The 24,545-nt window shown below is 46.6% G+C and overlaps 1 protein-coding gene across 1 annotated transcript in view; it reads right to left on the reverse strand.

The window, feature by feature from the left end:
- Nucleotides 1-24,545, reverse strand: part of LOC146799897 (cytosolic phospholipase A2 gamma-like) — a 668,494-nt gene that overhangs the window by 204,916 nt on the left and 439,033 nt on the right. The window contains exon 13 of the mRNA XM_085620828.1: nucleotides 22,236-22,334. Coding sequence (XP_085476954.1) covers nucleotides 22,236-22,334 — 99 coding nt within the window. The remainder of the gene's footprint in view (nucleotides 1-22,235; nucleotides 22,335-24,545) is intronic.

Here is a 24,545-nt window from a genome sequence, read left to right on the forward strand (position 1 = left end):
TAATAACATGTTGCCCATCGACCTGAGAGGGCGTGAAGGTCGATAGACAGGAAGCAGTTTCTGTAGATAAGAAGGTGCTTTTAAATGAGCAATGCGATGGGTAATGCACATTGTTTTGAATGTAATTCGTTCCATTATCGGGAGCCAATGCAAGGAACGCAGAGCATTTTTCCCAGAGGCCCTCCTAGGGAGGTTCAGGACAAGCCTAGCAGCTGCATTTTGGACGCGTTGCAACTGCATTAGACCTTTTTTACTGAGTCCGCATAGGAGGGAATTCCCATAATCTAAATGGGAGGTAACCAAGGCATGTATCAATGTTTTTCTGGCGCTAGGAGGCAATAGGTCCAGGACCTTCCTCAGGACCTTCAGGATGCCATAGCATTTACCAGCAACATTACCCACATGATTAGTGTAGGCTAGATTAGAATCGAGGAGTATGCCGAGGTTCTTGACTGTGTCAACCGGGACAGGGACAGAGCCCAGTTCTATGGGCCACCAGGCAGATGTCCAGATGGAAGGACAGGGGCCAACAATAAGAACTTCCGTCTTATTACCATTGAGGCGGAGGTAGTTCTGCTTCATCCACCCATCAAGTGCTACCAGGCAAGCCGAAAATTTCTCAGCCTCCACAACTGGGTCACGAGACAGATTGATCACCAGTTGTGTATCGTCTGCGTAAGAGACTATGGCAACACCATATGACTCCACCAGTTTGGCAAGAGGTTCCATGTACAGATTGAATAATGTGGGTCTCAGAATCGAGCCTTGTGGAACCCCTTGTTTAAGACGTCTAATACTGGATTTGCACGGTGGACAGTGAACTTGAAATCTCCTGTTATTAAGAAAGGACACCAACCACTCATGAGCAGGACCGGTTATGCCCTTCTCACTCAGACGGTCCACTAATACGGAATGTGATACGGTGTCAAACGCCGCACTTAAGTCCAATAGGACCAGTGCGGCCGTGTGACCCTCATCCGCCTGACACCGCAGCAGTTCCGTCGAGAGAAGGAGAGCGGTCTCCGTCGAATGTTTGGTTCTAAATCCCGACTGAGACGAGTGAAGGATCTTATTTTCCTCCACAAAGCTCACCAGCTGTCGGTTAACCAATTTCTCAACTACCTTCGCACAGTAGGGGAGGAGCGAAATAGGTCTCAGATTGTCCAGTTGTGATATGCTGATATGAGCTTTCTTTTTTATCGGGACAACTTGGGCCAGTTTCCAGTCATCCGGAACTAGGCATTCTTGAAAGGAAAGAGAGGCCAAGTTGCCTATGTGTTCCGCTACCTGAGGGAGATGACTGCGAAGAATCCTCGCGGGAACAGCATCTAAGGGAGAGCCAGAGTGGATGTCCGATAGGATATTAATTAGCTCCTCTGTTTGGGGGACCACAAACTTCCCAAGTATGTTCTTAACCTGTATTTCGCAGTAAGAGTTGGGCAAATATGTGGGTTCTGTAATAGTCTGAAAAGAGTCATAGATCTTTTCTACCTTCCCAATAAAGAAGTCTGCGATCTCATTGCATGACTCTGTTGAGGGGGAAACTTCCCCTGAACTAGCTAGCGGGGAGGAGAGTTCCTTTAAGATCATAAATAGCTCTTTAGAGGTATTCTCTGAGCAGTCAATCCTCTTACTGTAATAGTCTCTTTTAGACTCCCTGATCTGTTTATGATAAGACTTTAATTCACTCTTGTAGACTTCACGTAGTGAAGGGGCATAATCCACTCTCCATCTACGCTCAAGAGTTTTACATTTGGTTTTGGCGGCTCGCAGCTCAGCAGTAAACCACGGAGCGGATTTCATGCTCCGAGCCATGGCTTTCTGAGTCCAGGGGGCAACTTTATTCAATGCACTCTCAACCCATTCATCATACATCCTGCACGCCTCAGTCAGGTTGTTGCTGAGTTTTGGGGATCCCTGTCCTAGGGCATGACTGAATCCATCGTGACTAAATTTCCTCCAGTCTCTGCGCCTAATAGCAAGGGGTTTCTGTAAAGACCCTCTGTTGGTCGGTCGTCTAAGTTTAAAAGGGATCAAATAATGATCTGACCACAAGATCTTAATCGGGTTAGATACACTTATATCTTCCCAATTTGTAAAGATAGGGTCCAACAAATGCCCTGCTTGGTGGGTGGCATTGTTATCGGCCAGCACAAACATGAGAGCTCTCAACGATTTAATCAGGGCTACAGCCTCTCTACAATTGACGTTGTCCAGATGTATATTGAGGTCTCCTACAATCATGAATTTATTATGACGTAGAGCAGATAGCGTTAGAGCCTCAAGGAGGCTCTCAATGAACGCAGTCGCTGCGCCAGGTGGGCGATAGATAAGGTAGCCCTTAATGGTGCAGTTAGGGCCAATCGAGATGGAAAATAGCCCAGCTTCACAGTTATTGATGACAGTCGGTTCGAGAGTACATGTAAGCTCAGTTTTGTGTACAATAGCTATCCCCCCCCCCTTCTGACTCCCTCTATTGATTTGGAGAATGTTGTAGCCGGCGGGAAGGGCCTCAATAATATCAGGGAGGGACTGCTCATCCAACCATGTTTCTGTCAGGAAAACCAAGTCAGGGTTGTCATCTATAAGCAAGTCATATATTTTCAAACAATGGCGTTTCAACGATCGACAATTCAGTAGAAAGGAAGAAAGTTTGTTACCTTCCTTACTCATCTCTAGATCTCTGCACATAGTATAACCGCACCCCTCACACTTCAAAGGCCATTGCTCCATGTGCAGCGTATGAGTGCATTCCGATGGCAGTACCTTGCGCAGATGTAGAAGCGCCTGCCTCGTATATGCTATCGTCCCACACTGGTCTGAGATGGTATGGCCAGGGGGACGGGCCCTGGGCCGCGTCTGGTCGCGCACGGGCGCAGACGGGCTTGCCTTTGGCGCGCCTTCGGCGCGCCGTCGGCGCGCCCGCTGCGCGCGTCCGCTGCGCGGTCGCTTCAGGGTGACGCTTAAGTAGGCGTCGGCACAAAAAGACTAGAGCGCTACCCACAGTAAAAAGCGCTGGTTATGGTAGGCTCGAGTGTGCAAAAAGAAGCGTTTTTTGTGCAAGGTGCAGTCAGCAGCAATAAAGTTTTAAAAGCAGGTTTAAAAGCAAGTGGGTCAACTTCAACAATCAAGCAACAATAAAATACAGTTCCCAACTCGTTTCGTATCTCCACCCCCGAAGCGTCACTCCCTCTCAATGTTAGTTAGTGCGCGGTCGCTTCAGGTTGACGCTTAAGTAGGCGTCGGCACAAAAAGACTAGAGCGCTACCCACAGTAAAAAGCGCTGGTTATGGTAGGCTCGAGTGTGCAAAAAGAAGCGTTTTTTGTGCAAGGTGCAGTCAGCAGCAATAAAGTTTTAAAAGCAGGTTTAAAAGCAAGTGGGTCAACTTCAACAATCAGGCAACAATAAAATACAGTTCCCAACTCGTTTCGTATCTCCACCCCCGAAGCGTCACTCCCTCTCAATGTTAGTTAGTGCGCGGGTCGCTTCAGGGTGACGCTTAAGTAGGCGTCGGCACAAAAAGACTAGAGCGCTACCCACAGTAAAAAGCGCTGGTTATGGTAGGCTCGAGTGTGCAAAAAGAAGCGTTTTTGTGCAAGGTGCAGTCAGCAGCAATAAAGTTTTAAAAGCAGGTTTAAAAGCAAGTGGGTCAACTTCAACAATCAGGCAACAATAAAATACAGTTCCCAACTCGTTTCGTATCTCCACCCCCGAAGCGTCACTCCCTCTCAATGTTAGTTAGTGCGCGGTCGCTTCAGGGTGACGCTTAAGTAGGCGTCGGCACAAAAAGACTAGAGCGCTACCCACAGTAAAAAGCGCTGGTTATGGTAGGCTCGAGTGTGCAAAAAGAAGCGTTTTTTGTGCAAGGTGCAGTCAGCAGCAATAAAGTTTTAAAAGCAGGTTTAAAAGCAAGTGGGTCAACTTCAACAATCAGGCAACAATAAAATACAGTTCCCAACTTGTTTCGTGTCTCCACCCCCGAAGCGTCACTCCCTCTCAATGTTAGTTAGTCTTGAAAGAGTTCTTCAGCTGATGGTACACCAAACGTAGTCTTTTGTATCAACCAACATGTGTAGAAAAGGTTGTAATGTACCTACAATTTTCTTCACGTTCCAACTGATCACAGCCTTTATTAGTTAGTTGATAACTTTATTGCGGTCAAAAGACCATAAAAGTGCAAATACAAAAACAGCACATATGAATAATACATTAAATAGACATAGAACATTAGAAGAAGATTAAACTAAGTGTTATCAACCACGAAAGAATCTAGGTTTAAAATAATTTCATAGCACAAATATCAGGTTAAAAATGATTGTCTCCTACGCCACATACCTATAAGATAACGAGATGCTGCAAATACAATAGAGGGGTGGGTATCATAGGTTAATGTTCTACAGGCTTGGGAAAAATGGAGAAATTTAAGGTTCTTGCAGATTGGAGTCAGCCAGCATTTTCTGATCGCTGAATAAGCAGGACAAAAGAACAAGACATGAGATATGTTCTCAGTTTTATAGTCGCAGGCAGGGCAAATTTCATTATTAGTCCTAGCCCATTTATTGGTAAATGACCTAATGGGCAAAGTGCCATGCCTTAACTGGAGATACAACTTCCTGGCCAACGGGGGTTCAATTGCGTCCATAAAATCCTCCATCCTAAAGTCCAGTTTCACCAAGAGGAACTCAGTGGTCAACCTACCCAGGGTTGCAGAGCTCAAAAGGGTGTGAAAATTCTGCCTACGTATCCACTCATGGAGTTCTCGCTTGGGTACCCTAGGACAAAAGGTGTCTGGCATTTCCCACAGGTCCGGGGTGCCCAGCCTGATGCTTTCGGCCCTAATGTACACCAGCCAAGGGATCTTCTTATGTTTGAGAGAGAGCCATATCTCGGCTAGTTCAGTTCTAAAGGGGGCCAGCTCTGGGACTGACCAGAGCCTCTTCCAGTACATAACAGGTCTTGCACTGACAGTTTCCTCAATAGAGTCCATACCAAGGTCCAATCTAAGTGGTATCAAAGGTGTACTAGCTGGCAAACCCACCAAGTTCCTCAGAAAAGCTTGTTCCACCCTAGAAAGGGACAATAATTGTTTGTGCCCCCAGAGCTCAGCCCCATAGATCACTGCAGGTCTGGCTTGGCGACAATAGATTTCCAGCGCCGGGGACACTGGTTTAAAAGTTGACCCCTTTAATACTTTACTGATCCCCCCCACTAGCTGTGAGAGCTTTAATGCCGACTTGATAATCTGGGAATTCCACAAAAAATTCAGTGAGGGTAACACCCAAATAGACAAATGTCTCGACCCTCTCTAGGGGAGTGCCATTTAGCACCGGATTAGGGTGTGTCTGCTTCGGGGGGTTAAATATAATAAATTTGTTTTTTCCCAAATTAATTTCCAGTCCCCGCTGCTCACAGAACTCCACAAAGCCATTAAGTACTTTCTGGATACCCGATGATGTTTTAGACAGCAACAATGTGTCGTCAGCAAACATCAGAGCGGGTACCTTTCCTGTGGCCAATTTGGGGGCGTCGTTGTCTGCCACGCCATTCAAATGGTCAACAAGACCATTAATGTACAGACTGAATAGCGTGGGGGCCAATACGCACCCTTGGCGGACCCCTTTTTTAACAGGGAATTGGTCTGTAAGATCGCCTTGCCTGCCACACCTAACCTGAGCGTAGTTGTTGGTGTGTAACCTAGACAGGATAGACAACAAATAAGAAGGGAGACCTAAAGCTGCCAGCACTTTCCATAGTTTCGCTCGAGGAACTAAGTCGAAGGCAGCCCGTAGATCCACAAACACAAGGTAGAGGCTCCCACCCTCCACCTTGGCTGCCTTCCAATAAAGTACCTGCAGGCGAAATATTTGGTCTATGGTGGAAATACCGGTTCTAAAGCCTGCCTGGAATGTAGATAAGATGTCGTTCTCCTCTACCCACCCAAGGATCCTATCAAGAATAATCCTCCCCATTAGCTTTTGTGAGGTGTCGATCAAGCTAATAGGTCTATAATTTGAAGGGGTGAGGGGGCAACCCTTTTTGAAAACTGGGACGATCTCAGCGCCTAGCCAAGTAGGTGGCACATCTGCGCCCTGCAAGACCCCATTAAACAACACAACAAGATAAGGAGCCCAGATTTTAGGCTGGGTTCGATAAAGATCCCCTGGCAGTTTGTCCAGCCCAGGGGCTTTATTAGGTAAGAGCTTAACTATGGCTGCCTCCACCTCCTTAAGGGTAAAGGATTCAGCCAAGCCGCCGTGCCTAGGGAATCCAGACTTCCCCACTAAATCATAAGACTCAAGGTTATTTGGGATTGGTTCCAAGTTTACACACCTTGTGGTATCAGTCTCAAGAATTCCATATAAACCACTAAAGTGATTTTTCCACAATTCCGGGGCAATATTCGGGCCAGGCTCAGAATTGGAACCATGCGGCCCAACAGCAACAATTGACCAAAGTAATTTGAAATCCCTAGCTGAGAGTGCTGCACCCAGTTCACCCCACATAACGGCCTCCCGTTCCCTCTTAGCATTCCCAATTATATTCTTGTACAAGCTACGTTGAACCCTAATGAAGCCCGCATCTTTGGTTTTTAGAGCTAACAACAACGCTTTCTTAGCTTTACGACATTGGGCATTGAACCACGGGTGCTTCTTTGTTCGCAACTGACTAGTCCTCATCACCGGGCACAGGACATCCTTCAGTGCGGCCACCAACTGATTATGTATATCTAGAGCCCTGCCCCCAGACTCAGATCCCCCCATTTCCGCAATAAACGGAGACGCAATTTCATACAATTTTGCAAGTTTACATGGGGAGTCTTGCAAATTAGGCCATTTAACCCTACGCCTACAATTGGAAATTATTAACGATGATACAGTTCTAACTTGAGCAGGTGGGGTCTTGTTTAACCCAAAACTCCCTGGTTTGAGGGATAAAATCAGCGCATTGTGGTCGCTGTCATGCCTGTCAACAACCCTGAATTCCAGCAACCTATCCCAATGCCTGGCTTCCATGAAGACATAGTCAATCACAGAAGACTGGTTTTGACGGTTAAAGGTATTTCTACCAGGCCTGTCAGGCTCCAGCCTCCCATTGCAAGCGCGCAATGAGGTGGTCAGTACCAACGACTGTAGTTGCAAAACGAGAGGGGTCCAAACCTTAACTAAGGGCATCATAGGATCCGGAATGGACCAAGACGAATCGACCTCATCAGAGTCACCCAAAGACGGGTCAATAAGAGGCTCAAAATGACAATTGAAGTCTCCGCACAGGATTATAACAGTGGAGGAGTCAAACTTCAATAGCAAACCTAGCAAAGTTTTAATAGCCTCAGATTCCAAACCCCGCTTAACTGGCCTTGAATAAACATTAATCAAAGCTATTCTTTGCCTACTTAACGAGGTTATTAAAACACACTGGACATCAAGAGAGTTGGTGTCAATGAACGTTGCCTGGACACCCAGGTGAGTACCAACCCAAATAGACAATCCACCTGATGGTCTTCCTTTGCCACTTGAAGTCGCTAAGATTTCAAAAATAGCAAAACCAGGAAATGAACTTCCATTTACCACCCAAGTTTCTTGCATCATGCATATATCATATGATGAAATAAATGAACCCCATTCTGCTATAGGCAAATTATTCTTCAGTCCTGCCACATTCCAAGAAAGAATTTTAATTTCGGAGCTGTCCGGATGATTCTCAGGAGGTGCCCCGTCTCCCAGACCAGGAGCTTCAGTAGTAACATTTAAGTTCAGGACCCCCTTGGAGCCAACCAAGCCTTGTTCGGGCGGATCACTGTCCCCCAAAACAGAAGGTGTACTAATAGGATTCAGATTCGTAGCCTCCTTTTCCACTATTCCGCTACCTAGCATAGATTCGTCAGCAAGTTGAATGTCACCTGGAATCTGGTTAAATGCCAGGGAATTAAGCCTAGTATCATAGTCAGTTGGTGCCCCAATATCCATGAAACTAAGCATAAAATTCCCAGGAGGCCCCGACTGTCAATCGCAGTCGTTCAAGCCCGACAAAACATTAAATCTATTTGTCACCTCCAAAGGGGTCAGTGAGCCCATAGGATCAGTCCATCTAGGTCTAAAATGCCCAGGCGGAATAATGTCCCACCCGCACTCTCTAATAGGGGCCGATAGATGAGATCTATAGTGAACAGACCAGTTGTCGGTAGGTATAGAATGGAAATTTGGTTGATAGTAGGCAGAGACCACTGAATTCAAAGGAGGACCCACCAAAGATCTTGGATAAAAGTAAATTAGATCATAGGGAATAATGGAGTTGTTACCCTCACCCGGGGGCCAACTTAGAATAAATCTAACAGTTTCTTGGTCTCTAAAATTAACAACAATAATGTCCCCCTGTAGATCCTTAGGTCTACTTCCTAGCCAAGGGAGACGCCCGACATACATAATCTCACCATTAAGATTGCGAGGAAGTGGTCTATTCTGACCAAGCCAATGCATGACTTTATGTTTTAGTTGGAAGTATCCCTCCCTTTTGCCTTCCACTAATGCCGGAACTCCAGTAAGGACCACCACATATGGTACTGCTTCCGGAGGGAGTTCGACTGGGCGCCCCCTATGACTACTCCTTCTTCCTTGGTCGTTACCTGAGTGGGAAATACCATGTACCCTCTCGGCCGCTCTATCAGCATTCTGCACCGGTGGTTGTATGGGTTTTGGTATGGGTACCCTCTGCTTTATACTGGTAGTAGGTTCAATAATATTAGATGACTCCCTATTAAGATTAGTATTAGAAGGAACTGCCGAGGTCAAGGGAGGCAATACCGTTTTCCCTAAACCCTTTATTAATTCAGAATTAATACCAATAGCCTGCTCAAGGGTCTCCAGTCTTTGCTCCAACCTAGTTAGTGTTTGTTCTAACGGGAGAATAAGAGATCTAATGAGTTTCTCCATACCACCTAACAAGTCAGTAGGTGATACCTCGTTTGGAGGGAGATTTGGGGGGGTGGACATAACTACCAATTTGTCTGTGGTTAGTGGTAATGATTTTGAGGTTTTACCAAAGTCAGCATGACTTAATTTAGATTTGTGTGGCTCAACCCCCCTCTTCCTCCTTTTACTTTGTGGCAGACCCCACAACTTAGGTACCTCTTTCCTCCTAGTTCTATTTTTGTGAGTTCACTCTGCACCTTGTAGGCAAGGCTCGGGATGTATTTCCGCTTCATCTATGATTAGGTCATTAGCTGAATGCGGAGTGTTAATAGGGGGGATTGCAGGCAAAACAGGTGTAGGAGATTTTTCGCCAAAGAGCATAGGGGTACTATCTAGGTGGGATATATCAGGGTCCTCAATTATACTAACATTACTCGTGAGGGCTGGAGGAGCTATCTGCTGGGTATCTATAGGCAGAAAGCTGCCTTTAATGGATTCAATCGAGCACCGGCGCTCAGCTCGGCGCTCAGCTAATATGCGCTCCTTGTCACAATCTACGGGAGCCTTTGCAAAATAACCGTCCAGAGTCCCTCTACTCAGCCCCCCCTGCTGTCAATGTTGAGAGTGTTGTTAGACTCAGAGCCATAATGAACCTTCGGAGCTACAATAGGTAGAGGACAACCTAACCAACGTGTCAAAGACGGGGCCCGGCCCGACCTCCTCTGGCCTCCGAGGGCCACAGAGGGCCCGCCCTTTGCCCGGGCTTAGCCCCGGGCGCTCCCCCGCGCGCTCCCGCGCAGCGGTGAGTAATCCAACTAAAATAAGGAGGGAAAGGGGCGGGTCAGGCAGGGAGAGCGGCCCAGGTGGAACGGGTGAGGCACACAGGGACTCCTGGGAGTTGGAGTCCCTGATCCACCGCTCGCAGCCCTGCCGCAGCAACTCACACCCCACAAGGATTCCCTGGAGCAAAGCAGCCCCTCCCCTAAGTCCAGCGCACTTTGCAAGCGCTACGAAGCGAGACCCGCGAAGCGGGTCCGGCGAGGAGTGGGCAGAAGCAGAACAAGCAGCAGGTCAGTACGCAGGGTCCACGGCAACAGCAGAGCATCCCAGCATCAAAGGTCCAGGTGCAGCTTTTGATACCACTGTAAGGGGGCGGGTCAGGCAGGGAGAGCGGCCCAGTTGGAACGGGTGAGGCACACAGGGACTCCTGGGAGTTGGAGTCCCTGATCCACCGCTCGCGGCCCTGCCGCAGCAACTCACACCCCACAAGGATTCTCTGGAGCAAAGCAGCCCCTCCCCTAAGTCCAGCGCACTTTGCAAGCGCTACGAAGCGGGACCCGCGAAGCCGGTCCGGCGAGGAGTGGGCAGAAGCAGAACAAGCAGCAGGTCAGTACGCAGGGTCCACGGCAACAGCAGAGCGTCCCCTTTATTTATATCAAGGTGAGAGAAGACCTTTGCATCATTTAATTGAGTTATCATGTCAGCAATGGAAGGACCTAGATGTCGCTCTCATTCAATTGACTTGTTTTCCTCATACATGTCAATGCATATTCGTACAGCTCCTTCACTGTCCTTTTTGGGCACTTCCACTATGGGAGAAACCCATGACGTGGGACCAGTAGAACGCTCAATGATATTGGGCCATATGTAGCAATCACTTTTGCGATTGCAAACACTGCGATTCGCAAAAATCTGGGTCTTTGCGATTGCAAAACTGACTGCACCAATGTAGGAAAGGTGTCCGCTGCTCTAAAAAGCGAATCATTAATTTAGCGATTAGCAGTTTTGTGTATCGCAGAATCTGCGAATAAAATTGCGTAATCGCAGTCTGCGTGCCATTATTTGTGAGAATCGCTATTACCGACCTCGCAAATTGCGAATTCGCAAAATTAGATGTAGGAAAAAATAGCAAATAGCTAATCCTCGAAATTCGCTTTTTTGCACTTCTCAATTACCACCAACTCTGAGCAGATGGTAACCAAGTGCAACCTATTTAAACATGCCCACAATGCCACTGGGACTTCCCACCATGGCTGGCCTCTATGTGATAGCCAGGAGGCTGCGAATCAGGGATGCCACGCAGAGAAGGAGACGCCAGGAAAGGATCTACAGAGCACGCATCACCCTCTTCCAACTGACCGAGGAGGAGATCCATGTGAACTACAGGCTGCACCCACACAGCATCCTGGATTTAATAGGGGAGCTGACACCCATACTTGAACACCCCACACGCAGGGCACACACCATTCCCACCCATGTTCAGGTCCTGTGCTCACTGCACCTCCTGGCATCAGGGAGTTTTCAGGGGGTCATTGCCACAGCAGGAGGTGTCTCGCAAAGTGCACTTTCACGCTTCTTCCACGCTTCCCTGGATGCAATGGTACAGAGGCTGCATCACCACATACAATTTCCAAACACACCACAGGCACTGGATCAGACCAAGCTGGAATTCTACCAAATAGCCCAATTCCCCCATGTCATTGGCTGAGTAGATGGGACCCATGTCGCAATCTCACCCCATCACAGAATGAGTATGTGCTCTGCAACAGGAAGTCATATCATTCCCTGAACATCTAGGTAGGGTGCAATGTCCAACATATTATCACAGATATTGTGGCCAAATACCCAGGAAGCACACACAACTCATTCATGTTTCGCCACTGTGCATTACATCGCAGACTCTCAAATGGTGAATTTGGAGAGGGCCACCTGCTAGGTAAATGCATGCCATTCAGACACAGAACCAGTAGAGTGGTGCAGTGGCAGGACATTATTGAACATGATTCTGTTAATACCCTGCAGGTGACAGTGCGTATGCTGTACGAGACTACATCCTCACACCGTACCTGAATCCAGCAACTGCAGGTGAGAGGAGGTACAACTGCGCACACAGAGCTACACGCTCTTCCATTGAGAGGACCTTTGGAATCCTAAAGAGCCGTTTCCGATGCCTCCATAAGAGTGGAGGTGCGCTACAGTACAGCCCTGAGACATGTTGCAAGATAGTGGTTGCCTGTGAAATGCTACACAACATCGCTACCAAAAAAGGAACACCAGTGGACCTGACAGACTCTGAATCATCAGATGAGGATGGACCAGCTCCACATCGCGGCCCGGCAGGTGGGGCTGGTGCGGCTGCCGGACGCATGAGACGAGATGAGATCACACAAAACTACTTCTAAGTGAGTAATGAGGACACGACGCCACTGAATGGTGTTTTACAGGGATGTTTATTTCCTTATATTCAGGAATGAATGTATCTTACATTGTGACTGCACAATTCGTGCTTGCACATGTTTCTGTCACAGTGCAATAACTGCCATCAGCCACTGAGTCATTATGGACTGTGTTGCGTCACACATGGCCATTAGTCCCTGGTGTCCCTTCACCTCCTACGTGCACGGCCTGTTGAGCCTCGCTGTGTCTCCGCTGTGGCCTCCCTGGAGTCATCATCCACTCTGCCCTGGCGTGCACTCCGGCGTCTGTCCTGCGGAATTGGGGGAGTGATGCTGCTCCTGCTTGACTGTTCATCGGTGTCCATTGCACTAAGTGTGCCTATGCCACCTGTGGCAGTTGCACGCATCTGGTCCACCGCATGTGTAACCTGCACCAGGACACTGCCAACGTCCTGGCAGCAGTGGGCCATCTCACGCTGCATGCTCACACATCTTCTGGCCAGCAGGGATGTGGCGGTTGACTGGCGGTTGACTGCTCTGGTGTATAAGTCCAGCCGTGTGTGTAGGCGATGTCTCTCCCTGCGCTGGGCTGCCCTGTCCCGCATGATCTCCCTGAATAGTCCCTCCAATGCACTAGTCATGGCCATTACACCTGCGCGCAATTCGGTCATATTGTGGTTGTGTGCAGCCAGTCGCCGCTGGATTGACCGTATCCCCTTTACTTGCAGGCGCTGTTGTTTGAGCATGCTGCCCTCAAGCCCGGAGAACACCGTGTCCTCTTCGCCAGGAGCAGTGCTGGTGGACGCCCGTGCCCTGCGTCTCATCCCTCTCCCTACTCTGGAGTGTTCAGGGGACTGTGTTTGCTGCTGTCCTGCACGCTGCCTGTGCACTGGCTGTTGCTCTTCTGCTGTGCCTGGTGCCTGTGCCTCCAACAGTGGAAGTGGTGTGACAATGTTGCGCCGCCTGCATGGTGCAGCCTCTGCAGTGCTGGATTCGCCCTGCTCCTCCTGCCCTGCCTCGTCCTCCATCTCAGCTGTTTACTCACATTCATCCTCAATTTCCTGTGTTGGTGGTGGTGCTGTGGATTGAATGGCACACATTAGTTCTGTGTCCTGTCACAATAAATTTACACAATAAATTCCCATGGGAACTATCTGTCTTTTTCACTATCTGCATGATGGAGTCCTCCCTATTCCACCTGGCTGTGTCTCACTGGCACAGTTATCAGTGCATGTGACTACATCTCCCATAATGCATTTCTTGGTGTGCTGTTTGAAATGTACTGGAGTTGCGGTCAGGTGGCCTTTTGCGGGGTGTGAGTGGGTTGGGGATGTATCAGGGGGGTTTAGCATGCATCTTACCTTGTCTGGTGTCTGTGTGTTCGGAGCTGTCCAGGTCAGCCACTCCACTCACACTCTCAGGCTGCAGTGTGCCCTCCACCAGCTCCTCCAGGGGCGTCGGTTCTGTTGCAGTGGAAGGCCCCCCACCGTTTTTTTTGGCCTCTGCAAGTCTTGTGGCCACCCTCTCCTTTGACCTTTGCCGCATGTCATACCACCGTTTTCGGAGGTCCTCGACTGTGCGGTGTGTGACACCAATGGCATTCACTTTTTCTTGGATGTCACTCCAAATTTTGCGCTTTCTGGCCTCTGGCACACGTAGGGAACTTTTCCCAAACAGGAGATCATGGCTGGTGACAACCTCCTGGGTGAGGACCTCCTGCTCCCTGTCGCTGAATTTATGTTTTCTTTTCCTTGGTGGTTCTTCCTGCTGCTTCTCTGGCCCCTGGGAATCCATTTGGCTTGCTTTCAGTGGCTGAGCACAACTGTTCTCCTCTCCACACAGGCTCTCACACAGCTGCTGGCAATCAATTGCAGATTCCCGGATTAGCGATTTCTTATTTGCGATTTCGCAATTAAGGAATCGCTATTTGGGTAATCGCAAATTAATTCTGCGAATTTTTGGGAATCGCTAAATAATAGCGAAAAAATACCTACATCACCGCAACCTAAGGACCTGGCTGCATCCCGTGCATTGTCACGCCGCCTACACTGTTCGAAGCATCGTCTGGACAATATAATTTGGATTATTCATCACTTTTCCGAGTTGTTCCTTGAATTCACCTGGCGAACTAAATTGCCCGCGGCTCCGGCCGGATCGTGTATTCGCCCTCCAAGGTTACACTAGTGAACCCCCAACTGTACCTGATCACCGTTGTAGACGGTCTAAACAACTGCACCTGTTCACCGTCATTGCCGCCGCCATTAGACGACCCTAGCAATCGTAACTCCAGGCAATTTCGTTTATAATCAGGCATGTACGCATTAATGTCCTGATGATGATCCTGATATTCCTCTAACAGGATCGTAACGTCGTCAACCCTTTTAAAATAGCATGCACGTTAATCCATTGTGTCTAAAAAGTGCATCAGCAGTTTTCCTAAAAGCTTACAACATTGGATATTGTAAAAAGCTCTTTTTTGTCTTGCCTGAAATGCCTTTGTTTGTTTTGTAATGTTATTGTTCTAATCGGATACAGAACTGTATCCCACAAGTACGTTGTTCCTTTACATGTGAAAAATGTTATATTACAAAAATTAAATTGGTTTTCCGGCTGGACTTCCAGAATATAGTATCGATTCTGAACTATATTTATCTAACCATTATTCTAATTATTTGAGGATCTCTACTACCTTATTGGGTTCCCTTGTTCCTTATAAATATACACTTCGGGTATGGATGGCTCGCTAAGCATAACCTTGCATATAACCTTGCACATTTCTCCTGGAGCCACATCACCGGGTGCAGAGGTATTATGACTCTCTTTAATGGTTATGGTAAGTTAATTATTTCATTATTTCTAAATGTCAATTTGCACTTTCTGACACCTGGTTTATCTTTGCCTTGCAGCACTTCTGTTCGCATCGCTATTTGCTAACTTTTGATTATTTTGAAAACCTGGTGTATCCACCTTCAGCGTTAACACTCCGTGTAATGTTGAACTTTATACTTTGTGGCAGTGCAGTACCTTTGTGTATTGCCTGACTAGCAGGTTTTCGGTCAACGATGTATAGATTCTCTGCAATGCCTTTGTTATTTTCAACAGCTTCATAGTGGCTAGAGCAGTGCTCTGACTCCACATGCATTAGGAGTTGATCCAGAAGATGGCAGACATGGCACTCATGAGCAGTTTGCTTGGACCATGACAAATTCTCTGGGAGAGCACTGTCAATCTTCTGATTACTTAATCCCTATCTCATCACCATCTGTAGCATCTTCCCCAGCCTGGTTATCTGCCAATGACTACACTACACATGGAACTGAGTATTACACGTCTTTATTGTTCTGTGTGTAACTGCGAACTCAGCATTCTAAATTAGCCTTCATTGAATTTCTTACATCACAGATTTACAGAGTTCATCAAGACCCAAAAGGGTTTCTTTATGGTTTTGATGCAAGACGCTGCACTTGGTTTATGCTGGGGAATGCCTTACCCGTTTATCAAGAGGATCAAACAGGTATTCTTCAAAGCCTGTTGGCCTTAACAACAGATTTGTGTTCACTGCCAAATGCACTTCCTGACCTGCTAGAATCTGGCATCACTTTGACCTTTATCTATTAGTACTGAATGATGCTTGGAAACCCCTGTTTGGGCACTCTCGTGGACACACTATCAGGGCTGGAGAGGGGAGCTCAAGGGGGCTTTGCCTACCCTTGGAGGCTGCTGCCATATCTCTGAGAAATCCACTTTTGGGGGGTATTTTCATTCCCCCCTACCCTCTCACCTGCTATCATCTCCCACCACCTCTCAGGGAGTTTAGAAACACAATAAACGCATCTGGCAACAGACTTAAAATGACCTGGGGGAGCTCCTAATGACTTACCACTGATTACGTCTCAGACTGCCCCATTGGGTTTACTCAGTGATTTAGTGTCTTCCATCACCAGGGTCGACTTCTGGAACTAAGGAGAGAATGGCTGACATATATGACAAACAAATTGCTCGTTAAGCAATACCTTCCGATCAAAGGAAAAAGTACCACTCCTTGCATTTTGATTTTTAGTAGTAGTGGGTTATGAACTGAGGTAATTCTCGGGTAGATCTGTATCTGCGCTTCAGCTAAAAGTGTTTTGGTAACAAAAAAATAATCAAGCCTTGCTAATTTCTGATACGGACAAGAATAGTGCGTATATCCTGGATCAGATTGTTTTAATCTGGGCCAGACATCCGCCAGATCATGCTCATAAATAAGCTGCTGTAAAGCCTTGTACACCTTGGGTTTCCGACCATAATATTTATCTCCAATAGAGCCCTGGGTGACTTCTTCAAGTTGAATGTTGAAATCCCAGCACAATATCAGGGGAGATACCCAAGAAGCTAACTCTGTATTCAGATAATCTAATATCTGGGCTTCATTGTGGTTGGATCCATACACTGAGCAAGTTGTCAACCTTTTGTGGCAGCAACACATTCATCAATTACCCAGTGACCACATTTATCTGCAAGGCTTTTCCCTACAGTTAAACTGCTATTTTTGGCTAAGATAGCTACCCCTCTTGTTGTAGTCCCTTGTGATGTACAAGCCAGTAGCTTATACCCTACCTCTGTTAGCACCTTATGCTTAGTCCAGGGAATATGTGTCTCTTGGAGACAGATCACGTCAGGGGACATCATTTTAATTTCTTCTGCTACCCTTTACCGCTTAGCCCTATCATTGAGACCCCCGCACATTAAATGAACATATCGACAATATATTCGTCATTAACCCTCTTCAAAACTACAAAACAACTCCCTCTCTCCCAATGCACCACATCATTTCTTCTTGTTTGCTTGAATTTATTTATTGTCTTTTTTCCCCATTTTTTCACCCCTGTGCCCCTACAGCAGCCGCCCCAGGTGCCCCACCCTAGTGTCTGCCAGCAGAGACCCCCCTGCCCACCCAACCATAGAGGCTGCAAGACCCGTGGGTCTTGGATGATGGAGAGCCTTGCACCAACGCAGACTGCCCCTTCCCCCCCAAATTCACCCAACCAATATGCTATTAAACCCAACGGATCAGGCCCATCCCAACAAGTACTTAAATAAAAAAGAAAGTGAAAACGAGATTCGAGCATAACATTGTATATGGCTCACATACTGGGGATATCGATTTATAGCATCATCGCGCAGTAGATAAGGTCTATGCAGCTTCATCTGCTACAGCCCCCTCCCCTGAAATTTAAGATTTAAAGTCGTGGAGGTATTCTTTGACCTTAATCACAGATGTAAAAAAACATGTGTTGTCTTTATATATAATCTTGAGCTTAGCTGGATTCAGAAGGAATGCTTGGGCTCCTTTACCCTGGAATGGAGACATTAACTGCCAGAGTTGCCACCTTTTTTCCACTGTTTGATGGCAATAGTGAGGGCGAACAAAGAACTCAAACCCATTCCCCTTTCTCTTCCTATCTGGCCTGGCCAGGTCATACAAAGCCTGCCTAGAGAAATAATTAGATAGACAAATGAGGATTGCTCTAGGTTGTACACCAGATTTACTGGACTCCTGAGTGTTACTTTGCCGAAAGGGAAACCAGTGGGCCCGTTGCACCTCGGTATCCCATGCCCAATGAGTCAACTCCGGGAAAGCTTTTGTAAATAGTCCTACCACGAACATCTGTGGAGATCCTGTTCTCAGCTTCCGTTATCCGCTCAGCGAATTCCAAGCAGGACTTGGCCACTCGTCGAAGTGAATTTTGTAGCTTTCGACATGCTCCTTGCGTTTTTTAACTCTCTGCCCAGGTTTCCTCTCTATGTAACATAATTGCCTCATAAATGACGGCCAGGGACATTTCTTCTGTGTGATCTATTGAGTTATGCTGTTCTTGTCTCAATACCCCCTCTGAGGACACAGTTGGGCCGAGCTTAAACATAGGAGGCTGTGCTTGAATAGACATGGTCTCTGTATCGGTCGCCTCTCTGGGTGTCACTGTTGGTGTTTTTTTCCGTATTGTATCTGGGCCAATTCACTGGGGTCTCATCTTGATGGGTGCTGCTGGTCTCACTCCACTGTCCGCTTGGTGAGCCTGAAGGGCCATCAGATATCTGAACGGACTCCTCTCCTAATGAGTTTAGAATTTTCAGACAATGAGAAAAAATGATCGCCCAAATCCACCTCAGGAAGTTCTTGAGACTTGCTCTGATCTATCAGATTTTATATTGGCAGCGTGTCACAGACTATTTTATCCATATCTGGGTTACCAGCTGCTAATTCTCTCATGTTTGCACCATATTCCACCTCCCGTGTTGTGTGATATGTAGTACTTTGCCCCCCTGTCCCATCAACGCCCCCTAGGGTATGCAGTCAATGATCGCTATTCCCCTGCCCTCCATGGTTCATTTTGTTCATTGCTGCATTCAAAGAATGGCCAGAAGCCCCTGCATTCCCACAGCTCACCTCTTCCAGGTGGGTAGTTACCGCTGCCTCTTCCGTCATGAGACCGTCCTACTTGACATTCTTTCCCTTCTTGGCTGCAAGAAAGATAGCAGGGGTAGTTTTCTTCCCTGGCCCCGAATTCCGGCTGTTCCCGGGTCCCACATTACTCCCTGGATCAGCAGCCGCTCTAGGTTGTTGTTTCTCTTGGGCGTTTTCTGCGGGCTTCAACGACCACGTCGTGGGGTCTCCGGCGCCGTGCTGCCTGGCTCCTCCAGTGCTCTTTGGGAACATGCTAACCCTGACTGCTTCTCGCCAAACCCTAAAAACGGATCGCCGAGCTCCTTGAGGAGAACACCACACCTGCCATAGGAACGGAATCACCGCCCAGGGACCAGACACCGCCGAGCAACGAGACGTAAGCACAGTCCAAAGGATTTCACGCTGTCCACAGCTATGCACCGTACACCATGTAGCCTCCAAGAGCCGGCATTAATCTCTGCTCTTGGGCTTCTTGAGTCTCATCGGGTCCAAGGAGTTGGGGAGATTGCGGAGGGCGGTCGGCTGCAAGTGCTCACTTGATCGCCGGAGCGGCCACCATCTTGCCTCCCAGTCAGTATGTAGGTGGCTTAGTGGGGGATTCCTATATGTGGTGTCTTCATTATTGGGGGGGGGGAATAAAAAAATTAATTTTATAAGTTTATTGATCATCAGTTGTGTCATACATTTATGCAAATTAAGCTCTACTGTGTAATACGGCATATCATGGTATCACATCTAGATTGGACTATGGCAACATCCTATATTTGGGAGCCAATAAGGTTGTGAACCGCAGACTGCAATTGGTACAGAATTCAGCGGCTAGGCTGCTTTGCCAGATTCCGTGAATAACTCCTGTCTCCAGCTCTCTTCGTGAACTCCATTGGCTCAGGGTCGAGAGCCGTGTAAAGTTCAAGACTCTGAGCTATATGTTCAAGGTCAAGTCTGGTAGTGCCCCTCAATATCTAAAGGCCATTGTTCATTATTATCTTCCTTCGCGGTCTCTCGGTTCTGCTACCCAGGCCAAGTTTGCAGTACCTAGGATCAAACGTTCCCGTCTGGGTGGTCGATTCTTTGCTTATCTAGATCCCCTTCTGTGGAATTCTCTTCCTTTATTCCTTAGGAAAGAAACTGTTTTCAGTAACTTTCGTAGACACCTAAAGGCATGGTTATTCAATCAATAGGTTCGGGACAGTTTGACCACTTGTACTTTTTCCTGTACAGCGGCGCTGGGAAACCTTTTTGGTAGCTATGCGCCTTATAAGATTAATAATAATAATAATAATGGTAACCAGGATATCTGGATACTGAGATGGAATGGAATGAGATAAGGTAAAGAGTATTAGAGAAGAACTTCATAAGCTTAGACCACAAACAATCTGCTTGCATGAGCTTCACTTTTCGACTCTTGGGTCCCACTGATTAGGTTATGAGGTTATGGGTTATGAGATACTTGCTGCATAAGGGGCTAAGGCCTCACATCGATGAGAGACCCTTTCAGTGTGGAGAAGACAGTGGTCAGAGGTGGATTCAAAGGTGGATAGCTCAGGCCGATGGATAATCCCAATGGTTAAGAATGGAGAGTTTCAAATAGCAACGCAGATAGTCTCTCCTCGTTGAATTTTTTGTTGAGGGGGTTCCACTGCTGCCCCGACCCTGAAACACATAAATTTGTTGACAAACAGGAGATGCTAACCAGAGATCCTTCCTAGCACGGGTTTAGGGCCTCATTGTCTACAAGTGTGTTATTAGCATAAACTATTGAAGCATTTTAAGGCCAAGGAGACAATCCTGCTGGAATTGAGAAGTGAATCCCTCGCTGTTTGCTGCCTCTGCGCATAATTCCTGTCAGCTTGTGCCATGGAGAACGATGCCTTGAACATCTGCTCCAGGACATTGCTTCAGAACTAGCTGTACCAGCCTGCTCTTGACCAACTTTACTAGAAAAGTCACAATTCTGCTACAAAAGCCTGCTTTAACCCTGTTTAACTTCGCACTTTTACTTGAGGATGTAGAATGTAATTTCACAGACGTGGCTTCCTTCCTAGGAAGATTCCACATGTACAGTTGAAAGTGGGGATTTCTTCTGGGGAGGATTCTGATATGTCTGCTGCCCCTGTGAAATGTGGACTGAAGTCTGAGGAACTTTCAGAGCTTGGACACTCATGTTGGTGTAAGAAATGCTATTCTTGGACTAGAGAGACATCCAGCTAAATTTACCTCAAACAGATGCAACCTTAACAGCTACATCTTAGAATGTATGTCCTCTCTGATTTTTAGTGAGAGGTTACAGGCTACTGTGGGACCACTTACACAGTGTATCTGATCTCAAGGGGCCCGATTCACAGAACTAACTTAAGACAAAATCCTAAACTTACTACCATTTTGGTATTTCACAGAAGGCACTTACTCGTATCGGTATTCAGAGAAGTTAGGAGTCCTAACTTTAGGACTCCAAAATGCCTTCTGTGAATACCAAAAGGCTTAAAGTTAGGATTTTTCTTAGTTTAGGAGTAGTAAAGTTAGGAGTCCTTACTTTACTATTCCTAAACTGAGAAAAATCCTAACTTTAAGACTTTCGGAATTCACAGAAGGCATTTAGGAGTCCTAAAGTTAGGACTCCTAACTTCTCTGAATACCGAAATGAGTAAGTGCCTTCTGTGAATACCGAAATGAGTAAGTGCCTTCTGCGAATACCGAAATGAGTAAGTGCCTTCTGTGAAATACCAAAATGAGTAAGTGCCTTCTCTGAATACCGAAATGAGTAAGTGCCTTCTGTGAAATACCAAAATGAGTAAGTGCCTTCTGTGAAATACCAAAATGAGTAAGTGCCTTCTGTGAATACCAAAATGGTAGTAAGCTTAGGATTTTGTCTTAAGTTAGTTCTGTGAATCGGACCCTAGATGTCCTTTCTGGGTAGAGCTTTCGAGGCTTGGCCAGCTGGAGATCTTCGACCTCTTGCAATGTTTCTAACTTAGCACATAAAATGTAAGCAGGACCGACCATCAGCCTATGAACCGACTACACCCACTCTAGAGTTACTGCAGGCAGCGCCGAAGCCCATTTTAACTGCTTGAAAATCACTTTCATTGTTTTAATATTTCCTAGAACATAACATTGAACCGCTTTAGCAGTGCTTTCCACTGGTGTGTTGCTTTCTTGTTAACTTTTTGACCCCCTTGAGCCGATTCTCCTCAGCCACGGTTCACATGAGAGTATTGTCTCTCTTTCTCTTTGTGTGTAACTCCGCAAGACTCCAGTTAAAAGTCTCTATCAGTCCTAAGAGCTGCATCAACCTGGAACAACAGCAGGTTAAAATAAAGGACAGGATACCAAACACCTATTCCCAATCCAGCAGTAAACAAACGGAGCTCACCTCATAGTTGTGTTTTACGCACCGATACTTTCCTCATGACAGGTGTTATGACTTCAACAGATGTGGCATCATAAATGTTCTCACAGTTCCAATAAGTCTAGCAGGCGAGTGAGAGCTTAATACATTAGCAATACATTAATTATTGTAAAAATGCATCGTGAATGATGCTTCTAATCGAGCAGGGACCTTAGATGGTCATGTCTGTGCCTCTTCTACAGGGCAGTTGCATACTTTTGAGTATTCATTCCCCCTGTCATGTGCTTCTTGTGGTTCATCTCTGTACTGCTTATAAAGATTGTCTAAAAACTTTAGAACATTGAGCGCTTACTTGAAGGAAACACGCTTCCCAGGCTCACATACTCGCCCTCCTCCGCGTCACCAGACGTCGGCGACTTTGTCGTCTGGGGGGTCTCGCTCTTCTTGTACTCTAGAAATAAACACAATAAAACAGTATCATTTGATTAAAAAGTATGTATGAGGAAAGAAGTCGTTCTGAACTTCACTGCCACTATTGCTGGTGATGCAAATGTAAATTGTACATACGTGTCCCCCTATTCCCTATGTACCCTGCACCTCTGCCCCTCTCCAACTGTGTGTATACTCTGTGTCTCTAAGCCTATTTGTACAACTCTATGAACCTTGTAAAGCTCTCTGATACCCTAACGGGTCAAGTTTGCGCTCTATAAAACACTTAATAAAATAAATAATAAAATAAAATAAGATGCAGCACGAGTAGAACAGAACGACATTTGTTTCTGCAAATCTATTAGAATATTGTCACTGTAAGTAATGTAACAGCTGGGAAATCCCAGACTCCCTTGCTCAGCTGCGCATGCGTGGAAGCGTGAGAGCGAGTCCAGGGATACCAGATAATATGGGGTTTCTGCCATGTATAGGGACCATAAAGCACCACTGCGAGACCTCCAGGTGGATCACAGACATGAGTAGGGTTGCGCTCACACTGCCATGCCGATGTCCAGGGTGTCCTCACCATTTTCCTGTCACGCTGCCGCTACACGCGACATTGATATAATAGGGAACATAGGGGGAGTGGGGAACATTTCAGAAAGACAATGGCAAGTCAACCAGGAAGTAATGGTGCCCCCACCAAGTGTTAATGCAAACATCTGCAGTCAGCAGTAAAAAGGAAGAAAGCCCACGTGCAAACAGTATTTTGATATCTTCAGGTACTTTTAGATCTGGACTTTGAAAAAGCTTTGCCTGTCTCACCACAATCTTGTTTTCCCAAAACAAATTCACACATTATTATACGCCTATGACCGAGCGCAGACGATGCTCTGCTGATTGTAGGGGTGCATTATACTCATGGGCAGGCCGCGCCCACGTTCAATCCTTTGTGTTGCTAACATTGGATCATTAGAACGTGGCCATAATAATGTGAAAGTGAAGTGTGAGAGGTGTTTGAATGTAAACCTGAAGAAATGAATGTGGCACTACATGTGGTTAGCTGAAAATATTAACGTGTAGAATGTGTACATGTAGCTAACAAGCATTTGTTACTAATGTGCTTATGTAATGTGAAAATCTAAATGTCCTCAGTAATAATGCTCATTTTATAATTGTGCTTTCACAAACTAATGTGCTATTTCTTATGTTGACCGAACTCTGTAGGCCTGAATTGTATTGTTCCCCTGGAACCTCTCGCATTAGACTCAGTAGTGAATTCCATGCGTATGTGGAATTTGTTCTTTCTCACGTTTCTGTTGCACGTGGAAAATCCCATCCTTGTTACTTAGAATATTGCCTTTGTTTTAGGAGTTAGGATTAGGGAGGAGAAGTTACATTGAAAGGCGATGCTGATAATAAAAAGTGCTGCTGGACTTTCTCCCTGGCGAGAGCCTGGGAATCAGGGTCATTGAGCTAAGGCCTGGGAGCATCGCTGCTGCATGGACATTTACCTACAAGGAGGTGTCTTGCTTGGATGGTGTGATGCCGTGGTGCATTCTGGGATGCTACCTGTAAGTTCATGTGATGAAGTTAGGGACAGTGTCAGGGGGATTTCTGCCTTGCCTTGAGAGAGAGAGCAACTTAGAACGAGCTCGGTAGCTTTATGCTACTCGACCCATTCAACGTGAGTTGACCTGTGAGGAAGCTTCATATGCTAACACCTTTATAGAACTTGCCTTGGGATGATGCTAAGTGGGGATGTCACGTTAGTTGTAGTGTGAGGCCAGACGAGATGCTTTTCATATCAAGAAATTTGGATGTGGGAGCCGTCATTTTCTGTATTCTGATTCTGGAACTGGTTATCTTGTGCATGCTGCACCGTCTCAATTTCACCCGCAGGTTTGGCTTTTTATGAGTCCAATGTATTTCTACACCCTCATCTTGAGGTGTTTGTATGTCCAGCTGTTTTTGGCTTTGTAATAAATTTACTAAACTTAAATTGGAGCTCGTGATCCTTCGGAGTCGTAGTTCATTGGAATGGTAATGATTGATTAGCTAACGATTTTCACCTCCATAGGAAGGCGTTTGGCCCGGTGACTGCATCAATTGATTTTTTAAACTGAAATTAACATTTTGATTTTGCCAACCACAGCAAACAGCACGGGGCATTGCGCCAGTCCAGTTTTACCCATTGGCTCCCTTCAATTTGCGTGACGGAACAAAGCCTGTC

The sequence above is a fragment of the Triturus cristatus genome, chromosome 8 (assembly GCF_964204655.1).
Source record: "Triturus cristatus chromosome 8, aTriCri1.1, whole genome shotgun sequence".
Classification (NCBI taxonomy): domain Eukaryota; kingdom Metazoa; phylum Chordata; class Amphibia; order Caudata; family Salamandridae; genus Triturus; species Triturus cristatus.